The sequence below is a fragment of the Scomber japonicus genome, chromosome 18 (assembly GCF_027409825.1).
Source record: "Scomber japonicus isolate fScoJap1 chromosome 18, fScoJap1.pri, whole genome shotgun sequence".
In the NCBI taxonomy this organism is placed as follows: Eukaryota; Metazoa; Chordata; class Actinopteri; order Scombriformes; family Scombridae; genus Scomber; species Scomber japonicus.
In genome coordinates, this window is record NC_070595.1 from 22,136,522 (window position 1) to 22,150,913 (window position 14,392).

General features: G+C 42.3%; 1 protein-coding gene across 1 annotated transcript in view; it reads left to right on the forward strand.

Annotated features, from left to right (window-relative positions):
• brd4 (bromodomain containing 4) overlaps positions 1-13,737 on the forward strand; it is a 25,880-nt gene extending 12,143 nt beyond the window's left edge. Inside the window, 19 exon segments of the mRNA XM_053339164.1 lie at positions 1,397-1,653; positions 1,656-1,783; positions 2,809-2,946; positions 4,228-4,363; positions 4,443-4,783; positions 4,964-5,344; positions 5,446-5,574; positions 6,637-6,867; positions 6,960-7,189; positions 7,737-8,065; positions 8,170-8,265; positions 8,360-8,737; positions 9,114-9,941; positions 10,060-10,166; positions 10,254-10,404; positions 10,513-10,637; positions 10,772-10,977; positions 12,675-12,960; positions 13,072-13,737. Of these exon segments, the coding sequence (XP_053195139.1) occupies positions 1,397-1,653; positions 1,656-1,783; positions 2,809-2,946; positions 4,228-4,363; positions 4,443-4,783; positions 4,964-5,344; positions 5,446-5,574; positions 6,637-6,867; positions 6,960-7,189; positions 7,737-8,065; positions 8,170-8,265; positions 8,360-8,737; positions 9,114-9,941; positions 10,060-10,166; positions 10,254-10,404; positions 10,513-10,637; positions 10,772-10,977; positions 12,675-12,960; positions 13,072-13,140 (4,546 nt within the window). The 3' untranslated portion in view covers positions 13,141-13,737.
• The last annotated feature ends 655 nt before the right edge of the window (positions 13,738-14,392 follow it).

A 14,392-nucleotide genomic window follows, 5' to 3' on the forward strand; every position in this document is an offset into this window, starting at 1 on the left:
AAAGGACATGTGACAAAATTTTCTGTTTCTATTTAAAAAAACAAAAATCAGAACAGCACTTTTCATTATTGATTCATTTCTAATATTTTCTCAATTACTGAATCATTTTGTGAATAAAATGTCTGAAAATAGTGGGGAAAAAAATGTTATAATTTCCCAGATGCAAAGGGGATGTTTTCATATGTCTTGCGTCAGAGATATTCAGGTTACTCTCATGTTCAGCTGGAACCAGTAAAATATTCGGCATTTTATCTTGAAAAATGATTTTATTGACAAATAGTTGTACATCAATAGTCTATCAATATATTTAACTGCTAATTATGCAGCTCTGTTTTTCTTTTTCTTAATTTTTAAGTCATGTTTGCCACCAAGGGCACCACTGGCACTGCCACTTCTCTATAAGCTTACTGTCAATGTTTTGAATTATAATCTGCATCTGTTGGTTGGGAAGCAGTTTCGGGAAATGTGGTCACTTCAGCAAAAGTGTGTCTTAACTAAAAATGAGAAATCTTAACACACAGCGTGTGCTGCCATGCTTGTATCCAGTATCCAGTCAGAATCTCTCTCTCTCTCTGTCCTCTCTCTCTCTCCTCTCTCTCTCTCTCTCTCTCTCCTCTCTCTCTCTCTCTCTCTCTCTCTCTCTCTCCTCTCTCTTCTCTCTCTCCTCTCTCTCTCTCTCTCTCCCTCTCTCTCTCTCTCTCCTCTCTCTCTCTCCTCTCTCTCTCTCTCCTCTCTCATCTCTCTCTCTCTCTCTCTCTCTCTCTCCTCTCTCTCTCTCTCTCTGAGAAGCTGTCATAATTTTTTTTTTGTTTGTTGTCATAGAAGTGACACCAGTGACAGTTTGTGCCGTAGCATAAAGCAGAAGTACTGTCACTGTGGTTATTTTTAGTTTAAAATATGTATATGTTCTCTGATTCAAAGTAGTCGTTGACCTGAACATTGTTAGAGTTGTTATTTTAAAAAAATTTGAATTGACAGCCGGCACAATGGAAATTTTACACAACTGTCATATAAACTGTGATTTTCTTGCTTTCCATCAACTATTGTACATTAAGGTTAAATAGCAATGGAGACTGATGGTATGGTTTGGGATTTTATGATTCACACCAATGTGTGATCATCAATCAGTCAAACTTTATTTATATAGCACCTTTCATACAGACTAGCGTGGTTCAAAGTGCTTCACAGTTAGCTGATTGACAAGCTGAAGTTTAATAAAAGTTGGAAGTAAGCTAGGTTAAGAAAGAGATTAAAAGACAGAAGAAAGAGAGTGTGCTGTGTGCTGCCTTGGCTGCTCCGATGGAAGAGACCCGAGTTGTTACTGACCTAGTGACAAAATGTTAGTGATTACTAATGACAGATATGATAATGACGGTATGTTCTTTTCTCTCTCCAGAGAGTCCAGCGAAGAGTGCAATGGGATCAGTGGTGCTCTGTCAGTGGAGTCTGTGCCGGGGCCAAGACTGAACTGGTGTCCTGCCAACACCACTACTCCTGCCCCTGCTCCAGCTCCAGCTCCTGCTCCGGAGCCCGAGCCCACGCCCAACCCTGTTAGAATGGGGGACGGCCTGGACGCAGCGCAGATGTCAGGTAGCAGCAGCAGCCAGGGGCAGGCCCAGCAATTGGGTGTCCCCCCCACCCCAGAGGTCATTAATCCAACAGGCCCAAGCGCCAGACCAATCAGCTGCAGTACCTGCTCAAGGTGGTGGTGAAGGCCCTGTGGAAGCACCAGTTTGCCTGGCCTTTCCATGCACCAGTGGATGCAGTCAAACTTAACCTGCCTGTGAGTACTAGCTTGATGCCACACACTTTGACCATAGCGTACAAATTGCCATGTTACTTACATCCACACATTCCAGCTGTATCTTTATCTGTTTCTTTTATGCTGATCTGTGATGATTTATCTTTATTGGTGTGTGTGTAAACCGACTACGTTACGTATGTCTTTTACAGAACTCACATATAATTTGTACATACAGCATTTTTGGAGATGTCAGCGCTTATTTCCCTGGAAGTTATATGGTAGCATTCATTATTGTTTCGTCTCAGTGATGAATCCTAGATAATATTTTAAGCTTAATTCATAATAAGATAAAGGCCAGAGAGAGTATGCAAAACTTTTCACAAGTCACTGACATGCTTTTTAAGTATCTGTTTACATTTAGTTGTGACATAAGCATAAGAGGAAATGACAAAGATAACATAAATCCTTAAAACACAAACACATGAACTGAGTCACTTATTCAAATATTTGGGATGTCTTTGTTTGCCAGAACAGCAGGAAATGATGTTATGCATTACTGAAATGTAAAATTGGTTACTTAATTCAATTCAATATAAAAATGTATAGATTAATTACCATAGAAACGGCATTAAGAGAGAGGTGACCTATGGTGATATTGTAGGTGTGTTATTAGACCTCAGTCAGCAGTTTAAGAGTGAATGTGTTGCATTAGCTCTGCCGACCATCTCTGGCAGACCAAACACTGCTGGATGATGGAAAAATGTGTCACTAACTGCGCCACTTACAATTTTTCCAGGGAATGTTTTCACCGACACCCAGTTCATTATACTGTCAATGCATCAGTGGCCATAAGCTCAATCACCACTGTGTTACCTCAGTCAGCGATCGTGACTTAACAGAAATTTGTTTGAATGAAAATCTTCGAGATTATTACTTTTGTGTAATATTTTATAACTTCAAACCACTGCAAAATGTTTCATCACACAAGTAGGGAATATCAGACCTTTGGGAAGTTTCAACACATCCACTTTCTTTTCTTAAATATTTGTATGCAACCGTTTCAGGACTACTACCAAATAATCAAAACTCCTATGGACATGGGATCAATCAAGAAAAGGCTTGAGAACAGTTTCTACTGGAACGCCCAAGAATGTATCCAAGACTTCAACACGATGTTTACCAACTGCTACATATACAACAAGGTAACACAGTTGTTTACTGGGATGTATTCCAGAAATCGGGTTTTGTTAACTCTGAGATAAGGGAAACTCTGACTTTTTAGAAAGAGAAGTTACTTAAATTCAGGATCAATTACTATGGTAACTTAATCTGTGAACCTAGCCTGCTCCCTGGCAGGCAAACCCTGAGTTCCTCTTTTCCTTCTGCATCTTACAAAGTTTAATTTCCTCATTCATTCAGTCGATATCAAAGAGTATATTGAAGTCCATTCATTAGCAGAGGTTTACTGTAGTTTGTTTCTCAAGAACTATCTAAAGGTACCATATTTATATGCATCCGTTATTTCTTTTAACAGCAGTTTTTGCTCTCCCATTCAAATATTAAACAGTGTGAATTCACCCTGAGCTCAGAATAAAACCTCTGCATGTCTTTGTGTGAACTGTGTACACAAGACAGCTGTCAGTTTGTTAAAGCAGCTCATGCACTGAAATGTTTATTGCACATAATGTATAGTCTCAGGTTAAAGAAATGTAGAGAAGCTTTAGACATGTAGGCAGAATCAATGACTAATTACCTCTATCACTCATGATGTGATTGGTCGCACTGATGGAACATCCTTCCTATAATATTGGAGATTATATGTTACGTGAGCAGACTGAGCAAAGATACAATTAAATGTCTAACATTTTAAAATCTACTGTATTTTCAAGTAGAAACCACCAAACACATGCTAGCTTACAGTCGTGTCCCTGTCTTTGATCTAAATATTTTAAAAATATTTGAACTATATGTTTCATCTTGAGTTGCTGCCTCCTGTGTTTTGACCCTGTCATATTAAAGCTGAACAAATATAATTAAAATGTAATACGTAGGCTACAGTCAGATTCCACCATTTTTATCATGCATAAGGAAATGTAAAGCTGGTATATTATGAATTAATGCATAACACTGAATAAATCTTTGCCTTAACTTATTTACACTTTCACCACTTTGACTCAGGCTCTGTTTTTTAAAAGATAAATATGCACAGTCCACATACACATGCATTAATGCCTCCATGTCCACTGGATTCAAATGGAAGCTCTGCCTTTTAGCTCTGATACTATTTTTTTCATTCCCCATGAGCATGCTTAACTGATTAGCTGATCTGGAAGTGACAACTCCATCCAACAACTTCCATCTCAGGGTTCATCAAGAGTTCAGGGTTAGGCTCAGAGTTTGTTAAACCTGCTTTCTGGATTACTATAAACTGCCAAAAAGACTGATGCCCCCACTTTGCTAAAAGTGTTCATCTCTCCCTGCAGCCTGGAGATGACATAGTCTTAATGGCTGAGGCACTAGAGAAGGCTTTCCTCCAAAAGATCTCAGAAATGCCTCAGGAAGAAATTGAGATTGTTGTCATGACAGGGAAGGGACGTGGTCGGGGCCGGAGAGACCCAGGTATGTGATTTACTGATTCACAACATGTGTTTATTCTGTGAGACAGAATACTTATCCATGTGTCTGTTCTTTCATTCAGGTCTGGGCTTGAAACCAGGGGCCATCATTGATTCTTCATCCACGACTCCTCAAACACGGGGTCTGTCAAACCTCTCAGCAGTACCACAGACCAGAGGACCAGTGCAGGGCCCGCCTTCACTACCTCCCCAGCCTTTGATGCAGGGCCTGCCGTCCCATGTGCCCCCAACGTTACCCAGCCATGCGCCACAGCTTGGAGCACCCTACTCCCTGGGCCAATCAGATTGCGCTCCTCAAGTACCTATCATGACTTCTGTGCCTCCACCTGCTCAGACCTCCCTTCCCCCAGCATCCATCCAGAGCACTGCCCCACTGCTGCAGAACCCTATAACCATGACCAAAGTGAGTGACATACGGAAATTATTATTAATACAGCCGAAGAAAGAGATTAGAGATTACACTCCCAACAAAACAGCAAAAAACAATGACGGACATCACAAACATACAGTTTTGGTAGTCTAATAATTTGTTCTTGCTCTCTTTCTCCATTTCTCTATTTTCTTTATATTCTTGACTATCCAGCAAAGAAAGAGCCAGAAAAGGAAAGCAGACACTACAACACCCACAGCGAACGACCAACTGAGTGAGTCTTCCCCAGCAGAGTCCAAGTCTGGGAAGACGCTGCCTAGGCGAGAGAGTACCCGGCCCTCCAAACTGATGAAGAAGGATGCACCAGACTCCCAGCATCACATAGGCATGGGGATGGGACTGAGTGGACCAAGTGGAGGTAGCCCCAAACCACAAGATCAGATTGGATATTGTGCTGTTCTGGTCAGGGAAATGCTGTCCAAGAAGCATGCTGCTTACGCCTGGCCGTTTTACAAACCTGTTGATGTGGATGCACTGGGACTACACGATTATCATGACATCATCAAACATCCCATGGACCTCAGCAGCATTAAGGTGTGTTCAAGTCTGCACATTTTAACAAGAGCCATCATAGGAAATTCAGAAGAGGATTTGTGGCATGGCAAATAATTAATATCCTTAATGTGTTTTAATAGGCCAAGCTGGAGAACAGGCAATACCGGGAACCACAGGAGTTTGCTGCTGATGTGCGATTAATGTTTTCCAACTGCTACAAATATAATCCACCAGACCACGAGGTGGTGGCTATGGCACGCAAGCTACAGGTAAATATATTCTAACATGCAAACAGCACTACTTTGGTTTAAAAAAACAAAAAAGAGTCTGGTGGGTCACCAGTATATAGCTAAGCCCACATTTGAGCACTGTTAAACAGGGTTGCAGCATGATAACTTTCCAGAGTTGTAAAATCCGGTTTGTGAGTACAACAAACCGCTGTGCAGTGTTTTTCTGATCAGCCTTTAAGGGCAATATTCTGTTACTACAACCAGACTTGCTGGATCGTATTTCATTGTCTCACCGGCACTTTAAACACGCCCACATTAACACAGCCCCTTGGATTATTTTACAAAGGACTGTTTTCAGTCTCAGTGCAGCTGAGGAGTTCCTGTATGTTGTTGAACAACAAGGAAAAAGTCAAGAAAACGATAAGCCTTATCTGAATCAGAATCGTAATACATACATCATCATACATACATCGCATACATTTTATGGACATCCATGTGGACGCAGAAAACATGAACTGGCCTTTACGTCAGGTTTTTTTTTTTATTTATTTTTTATTTACAATTTCTATGATACTAGTGACATACTGTCATCATATTACTAATATACTTGAGTGTTTGAATATGTGAAAGCTATAAGTGAAAATATATAAAAGTGTATACAAGGTGTTATTAATTATGACAGTATCACTGAAAATTAGGTCAGGAATGGAAATGATCCTCTTAGCCAAGTGTCCGCTAACTTGCAAATCTTCGCTTGCACCTTCCATTGTTGTTTGAATCGCTATTTGATCAGAAAAAAATCTGTTTTGAATATATTGTATGCAGTACTTGTTTATATTTTTTTTAAGAAAAGAATGGAAATATTGTGATCAGTGTTTCCCATTGATTTATGACAGTTGAACACAATACTCTGGTTAGGATGACCTGAAGGAATAAAAACGTGTATTGATTTATTTACAGACCACTTGTCCAGAGGTTTGTTGTATGTGCGTACCTAGTCTGTCATCCTGCAAATTCATGTTCTCTTGGGCTTGTTTTGTTGTGATACTGTTCAGTTAGTTCCTACAAACAGACACATACTGGTTTTTTTACGTTTTACAGGATGTCTTTGAGATGCGGTTTGCCAAGATGCCAGATGAACCTGAGAGCAAGCCTCTGGTATCTGCCCCAGCTCCTACACTTCACCACCCTGCCCCGGTTAAACCCCAGCCTCCCATTGCCCACGTTGCCTCTTCCTCAGACAGCTCCAGTGACTCATCCTCTGAGTCTGAGTCTTCCACAGATGACTCTGAAGAAGAAAGAGCTCAGAGGTTGGCAGAGCTCCAGGAGCAGGTCAGTGGCCTAGAAACTTTTAGGATGGAGGTAAATTTGTCATCCAGCCTTTGTGACCCTTTGTTGAGAACTGATCTCTTCTCTTGATACAGTTGAAGGCTGTCCATGAGCAGCTGGCTGCCCTCTCCCAGCCACAAGCCAGCAAACCAAAGAGAAAAGAGAAGGAAAAGAAAGAGAAGAAAAAAGACAAGCATAAGAAGAAAGGAGGCATGCCCAGCCTTGTAGATGAGATCCAGGATACTACGCCTGTTCCGCAGCTCTCTAAGAAGACCAAGACCAGTAACAATAACAACAAAGAGGTCGTTCCCAAGAAGAAACCCAGGTACGTCCAGTAAACTCTGTGCCGGATAAGCTAAGTGCAGTTCATGAAGCTTGAGGTGCTGTCTTAAGACCATACCATAGGTTTTAGTGTGGATCATAGAAGCTATTTCACTTTACCAGTTTCTATTCGATAGTAAGTCCATCATTAGTTTGTTTCTTTTATGTATCTTCTAAAATACTTGGGATTCAAGATTTAACCTGTGTTATCCTGTGTTTGTATTACCTTTGCCTGTCTTTACTGTTTGTTTTGACCATGGTTGAAATTCTGAAAGCTCTGTCATCTGAGGGCATATTTTACATAGGTGTTGTTACTGTCAATATTTATGACTCTTAAAAAGAGACTTCTTTAAATTCTGAGTCTTATGATGTGGCATGTTTAATGATTGGTAGATAATCTTTATTATGTCCTCCTTTCCTGTAATTGTTATAATTTATCTGAATTTAATTGTACAGCACTTTTAGCTGTGTTTCTTGAAAGCTGCTCTATAAATAGAGGCCTGTCATCGTTGAATATTGTTACATTACACATTTGTGTTTTGCCTCTATAGTAAAAAAGAGGGGAAAAGCAATCATCCCTCCAGCCTGCAGCCCGTTCCCAGCCTAGAAGACGATCTAGGAGCAGCTGGGTCATCAGCTACAGGCGAAAAGTGCAAGCCTATGACGTATGAGGAGAAGAGACAGCTAAGCTTGGACATCAACAAGCTTCCTGGTGACAAACTTGGCCGTGTGGTGCATATTATCCAGTCCAGAGAGCCCTCGCTCAAGAACTCAAACCCAGATGAGATCGAGATTGACTTTGAGACACTTAAGCCCTCTACTCTACGTGAGCTGGAGCGATATGTGTCTTCCTGCCTCCGCAAGAAGAAGAAGGTTGCAGGTTAGCTACTGTTCACTCTATGTGAACTCTAGTTTAAGTAGAAATGTGAAAATACCTTTAAGTGAATGAGCTGTTTTGATGTTTTATTCTTTGTTGTTTTGCAGTCGAAAAGCCCGTTGAGTCCATGGCTTCCTCCAAAAAGACTGGATCTTCTTCAGAGAGCAGTGGCTCCAGCTCAGACAGCGAAGCTGAAGGGACAGGTAGGTCACTGCACATTTGACCATTTAAATGAAATGTCCACAGTTTAAAACTCGAAAGGAAGTGCCTAATATTTTTTCTACACTTTGTTTTCAGGAATAATGAAACCACAAAAGAAAAAGGGCCCATCTGTGAAGGAGGGAAAGAAGACACATCCTCATGGTCAGAGCGGCCCTCCACAGACGGGGCTTCATCCCCAAGCTGCAGGCTTTCAGTCCAGCAGTCAGATGAAGCAGCATCAGCCATCTCCTGCAGGCTTTATGGCTGCTCCTGTGACTGCTCTGGAGTCTTCCCAGATACTGGAGACTAGCTTTGAATCCCTGCCGCCTTTCGGCCAACCCCTCATGCATCTGTCCCACCACACAGGCAACTCCTCCTCACCTCCACCTCCACACCTCAACGCTCATTCTGCTGGGCCAGTGTCCCCCGAGACCCACCCTTTCCTCAACCAGCATCCCGTCCTCCCATCTCCAGGTAAGGCTGTACGCAGGCCGGTGCACATTCGTTTACTAATGGACACTTAGATTTTCATTGTTCTTTCAGGTTTAACTGTAGTCCCTCTCACAATTTGCAGTTGTGTTGTAATAACCAAACACCATGCAGTTTTCAAAATTGACAAATAAACAAGACATTTATTACACCATTATTTATTTATTTATTTATTTATTTATTGCTTAAGTTTCCTTAAATACATGTACAAATATTACAAATTAAACAGCTGTTTTATTTTCTACAGAAAATTGTCAGTGATCATGATTGCAGAAATGATCCACTGGACAATGAATGTGCAACAAATTTATATTAATTATATATTTTTTTTTTTCTTCCTCCATTCATGTTCATGTGTTAGCCTTGCACATCTCCATGCCTCAGCAGCCTTCTCGACCCAGTCACAAGGCAGCGCCTCTTCATCCCAAACCTCCCCAGCAGCAACCAGCACCTCCTCAGCAGCAGCCAACTCTGCAGCAGCAACAACAACAACAACAACAACAACAGCAACAGCAACAACAGCAGCAGCAACAGCAGCAGCAGCAACAGCTCCAGCCCCAGTCAGCAGCACCTCCACAGCACCAGCTCCCCTCTCAGATCCTTCACCCGCCTCAGCCCCTGCATCAGCGGCCCATGTCACCCCCAACACTCACGCCCCAGGGCTTGCTGTCTTCCCAGCCTCCCCAGATGCTGCTGGAGGATGATGAAGAGCCAGGGTGTACAACGCCCTTGAACCAAGTACAGTTATACCTGCAGCAGTTCCAGCAAACCCGTCAGCCCCAGCAGTCCATGCAGTCGCTCCAGGCGCAGGCTCGTCAGCAGCAGCAACAGCCAGTACCGACTTCTCTCCTGCAGTCTGTCCAGGCGCAATCTCAGCTGTCGTCTCAGACCACGCTGCCTCCTCCCCAGCTCTCAGTTCAGTCCCAGGCTCAGGCAGCCCCACCACATCAAGCGCCGCCCCAACAGATTCCCCTTCACCAGGCCCGCCACATGCAGCACGCTCAGCAGCAGCAACAACAGCCGCCACAACAGCAGCAGCTGAACTACCAACAAGGTCCTGGACTAGCCAGTCAGCCCCAGGGATCACAACACAAGGTCTCCATGCCCACCAACAAAGCACAGCAGATCATCCAGCAGCAGCAAGAGCAACCCTCTCCTATCCCGGCCAAGGCTGAACCTTACATCACAGGTGAGTCTGAAAAGATGAGACAGAATTGAATTGTGTAACTTGTTATAGTAAGACAGATATTTGCTGTGTCGTTGATCTGTGTCGGCTCGAGTTTTACACCGCTTCCTTCTGTTGCCAGGTCACATGAGGGATAATCCATCGCCTCTCATGATGCATTCCCCACAACTTCCCCAGTATCCACCATTGACTCACCAGTCTCCACCTCATAACATGCAGCCCAAAAAGGTGAGTGAACCTGCACAGCTGGAAAAAGTATTTTAGGTGACTTTATATGCCTGTGTCTAACTTTGTCTCCACTTCCTTGCCATGCAGCAGAGGGCACCTGGAATCCAAGGTGGGTTGAAGGAGGAGAAACTTCCTCCATCACCAGTGATGAGAGGAGAGCCATTTAACCCTGCCATGAGACCGGACCATCACAAACATCCTGATAACAAGCCTTCTCAACCAGGCCACAGCCAACAGAGTAAGTCATCTTGCTATCCCTCTGGCTTATTGCAGTTACAAGAAACAAGAAGAAAAAAACGGCATGATATTGAGACCATATCTGTGTCTGTGTGCCTGTGTTGTGCAGATGTGAAGTCCATGGACAGCTCACGGCCTGTCATCCGCTCCTCTGAGCCCAGTGGACCGCCCCCCTCCCTGCAAGATAAGGAAAAGTTCAAGCAGGAGTCTAAGGTGCCCATTGCCCCCAAAAAGGTACACTTTTTCAAAATGATCTAATACAACTCATAAGGTTTTCAGCTGTGTGCATATGAGGAGATTGAAAATGTTTTGATTTAATCTGATTAACGGTTGATGTTCCTCTAATTCCTGTCTGTGTGTTTTCTCAGGATGTGAAACTGAAGAATATGGGCTCGTGGGCCAGCCTGGCACAAAAGTCTACATCCGCGCCCTTATCTGCAGTAAAGTCGTCGAGTGACAGTTTTGAGCAATTCCGACGCGCTGCACGGGAGAAGGAGGAGAGGGAGAAAGCCCTGAAGGCCCAGGCAGAGCAGGCAGAGAAAGACCGGCTACGCAGAGAGCAGGATAAACTACGGTACGTCTGTCAAGAAAAAGACTAAGTGTAGAATGTATCACTCAAATTGATGTTCCTCTCTGCTTAGTTCAAGTAATTACACTCTGCCGTAAGCACTCAAATGTTGAATTGTTGAGATGAACGACATCAACTATGTGCAGGTTTCAACATTTAGTGCATCACAGCATCAGTAATAATTTTAAGACAAATGTGTATTTGGGAGGCTGCTAATTCATTTTGTTTGGCTGCTTGATGATGAATAAGACCTGGTTTCAGACTATAAGGTGATATCACACCATCTAGTGGCCAAACTGTAGCACCACAACAGCCACTGAGAGTCAAGTATAATTAAAGACTGTAGGAGAGGTTGTTTTAAGTGTGGACTCAAAGTTAGGTTTTACCAACATTTGAACCCAAAGAGATTATAATCAAAGATATGTATGGGTTGATAGGGCTTGTCAGTGCTTAGAGACATCAGAGGCAAAGCCAAGCTAATGTTGGTTAACTCTCAATAATAATAATAAGCTACATGTAGAGAACCTGTTTAAAGAGCAGAGGCTTACATTAATTGTTTAATTTATCAGAAGTTTTTAAAGTTAAAAAGAGCCACCAGGTGTTTGTCTTGGTCTGTTGAGATCTTTTATGCTGTACATTTTTTTTATTGTCTTTTCATATAAAGCAACAACATTACACAAAACTTACAGTCCCTTCACATACAGTATATTAACAGTAATAACACTTAATAATAGAAGAAAAAATAAATGAATATAATATATATTTAAATTAAAGATAGAAAATAATAAATAATAAAAGTAAAAATAAGAAAAACAAAATAAAGGCTCGTATACGAATATCAACAAGACCAGAATAATTGAATCAATGTCCTGACTTGATCTCCGGCATTGGTTCAATCTGTCCATTATATTCAATATGCCATATATTCTGACGAGATGTCGACTTAGTTAGTTATTGTAGTTATTGTACATAGATAAAAACAGCAAGTTGTAGCAGCTGCACATATCTTTATACATGCTATAAATCTTTCTACGGCCCTGTTCCAACACATGTCTTGGATGATCCAATCACAAGTGGACAACTCTAAGTTCGTCTTTTCACACCTGTTATTAACATGCATCTCATTTCCCCACTATGTATATACAGATAAACATCAATCCCAGCTGCGTTCAATAATAGGATCAACAAATATACATTACATTGTGCGCCCCTTCACAAAAATCTTGCTCAGGCTCTCCCTATTGAGACCGGGGGGACGCTGTGCACATTTACACGCCCAACTTCATTGATAATTTAAATCTTCCAACACGCTGACAGGATCTGTGATGTAATTCCTGTGCCTAGTCTGCTGGAAAATAGAGGATGTCAGTTGAGTAGGCGGTCTTGCATTGTGGCCCAGGACACACTGTGTTCACACTGCTAAAAGAATGCGGCTACATGTGACCCAAACCTACTTCTGAATGTGGTCTGAGCTATTGGCAGTTGCATCTTGGGTGTGTTTACACCTGTACTTAGAGCTGTGCACTTGTGATCAGCATGTTGATACCAGGTTACCAGTTTTATATTTAGCTCAGCCATTTCTCTAGAGACATGCAGGATGGCACCACATGCAACATTTCCTACGCAGCTGTGAATTCCCTACAACGGCGTGATAAGTATTTGATTTCGCTTGGTCTGAATTATTGTCCTGAATGTTTTACCAGAGGTCGGGATGATGATGACATCATGGAGCCGAGCAGAAGGGTGCACGAGGAACCACGCAGGCGTCTGGAGCAGCAGCACATTCAAGCCCCTTCACAACAACAACAACAACAACAACAACAGCAGCAGCAACAGCAGCAGCAGCAGCAGCAGCAGGAGCCTCAGCCGGCTGCAATTCAGCCGCCTCCCCAACCCCCCACACCGCCTCAGCCCGCCATACAGAACCCACTAGACCAACAGAGGGAGCTAGCACGCCGCCGAGAGCAGGAGAGGAGGAGGCGGGAAGCGGTGAGATCATCATCTTTAATCTCTTTAATGCAATAGGAAAGATACATTAGCATTAAATTATAGTTATGTGAGGAATAATGAATGTAAAACTGTTCTTTTCTCTCTCTCCAGATGGCAGCAACTATTGACATGAATTTCCAAAGTGACTTAATGGCGATCTTTGAGGAGAACCTGTTTTGAGGGAGAGGAGCAACTGAAACGTAACTGCAAAAACAAACAAAAAAAAAAAAAAAAAAAAAAAAAAAACCTACAGAAAAAGAGAAAAAAAACTTGGATATGTAAACTTCCTCTAAAGAGAGATTTGGCAACTTCGCATCAGAGGGGACACGGAGTTTAAGCATAGACCCGACGGGCCCTCAGAGACTGAGTACAGACGCTGGACGGTCGGTCACAGCTTGCTTTGCCCCAGCAGGACGGAACATACACAACAAGTGGGGGGGGGGGGGGGGGAATAGTCCCGTCGTTGCAGATCGTCTTTTCCTGGGAAATTTTGGCATTGCCTGCGTGATATCTCAGCCAGAGAGAGGGGACCCATGTTGGCACAGTTGCCTTTGTCACACTTTTATTCTTACAGTGTGAGTGGGCACAATAATAATTACAAGAGTAAAGACTTCCCAATAACTATGAAAATGCTCTGATAATGTACTGACAGACTGTGCAGAGGCGTTTTGAAAACTGCCAGATGTCCGAGGTGGTGAAGAAGACTGGTCTTTTATGTTTTTGTTATGTTTTTTTGTTTGTTGTAAGTGAACACGTGAAATGGTTGGGGGTGGGGGGTGGGGGTTGGGGGTTGGGGGTGGGAGGGGGCGGCGTGGGGGGCAACTTCCATACTGTAAATCATGTATATTTCTCAACAGAGAAGGTACAGTTTGCCTTACACCTCTTTCCTAAAAAGACCATTATGTTCCGTGGTCTGCACACATGGATAAACCAATAACATTTACAACCAGGAGTAGGAGCAGTGCAGACCTTTTTTTCATCATCTAGTATCTACTGTAAAGAAGTATTTTCTTATACAATAACTGTTTATTTTGGATTTTTTTTTTTCTCTCTCTCTCTTTCTTTCTTTCTTTCTCTCTTTAGGTCTTTGAATCGTCACACCAACACACTCCACACACACAAACCACCTATGTCTATGCCAAACGACCCATTATCTTTTATCTTTTATGCTCAATTTCTTGTCCTGAAACATGGTAGGTAGCTAGTTTTAAAAAAATAAAAAAAACAAACCCTGAATATATGCATTATCATAGCTCCAGCAAGTATTTATCAAAGACAGAATCAGTTCAAGTTTTCATCCTGCCTTGTATTTTTCTCTTGTAAAGCTACGACAAGAACTCGTTTAGAAGAAAAAGGACAAAAGTCAGCTGTTTTCTGAGCTTAAGTTGGAATATGATTTCACTACAAATATTGCACCGTTATTCGCATTACA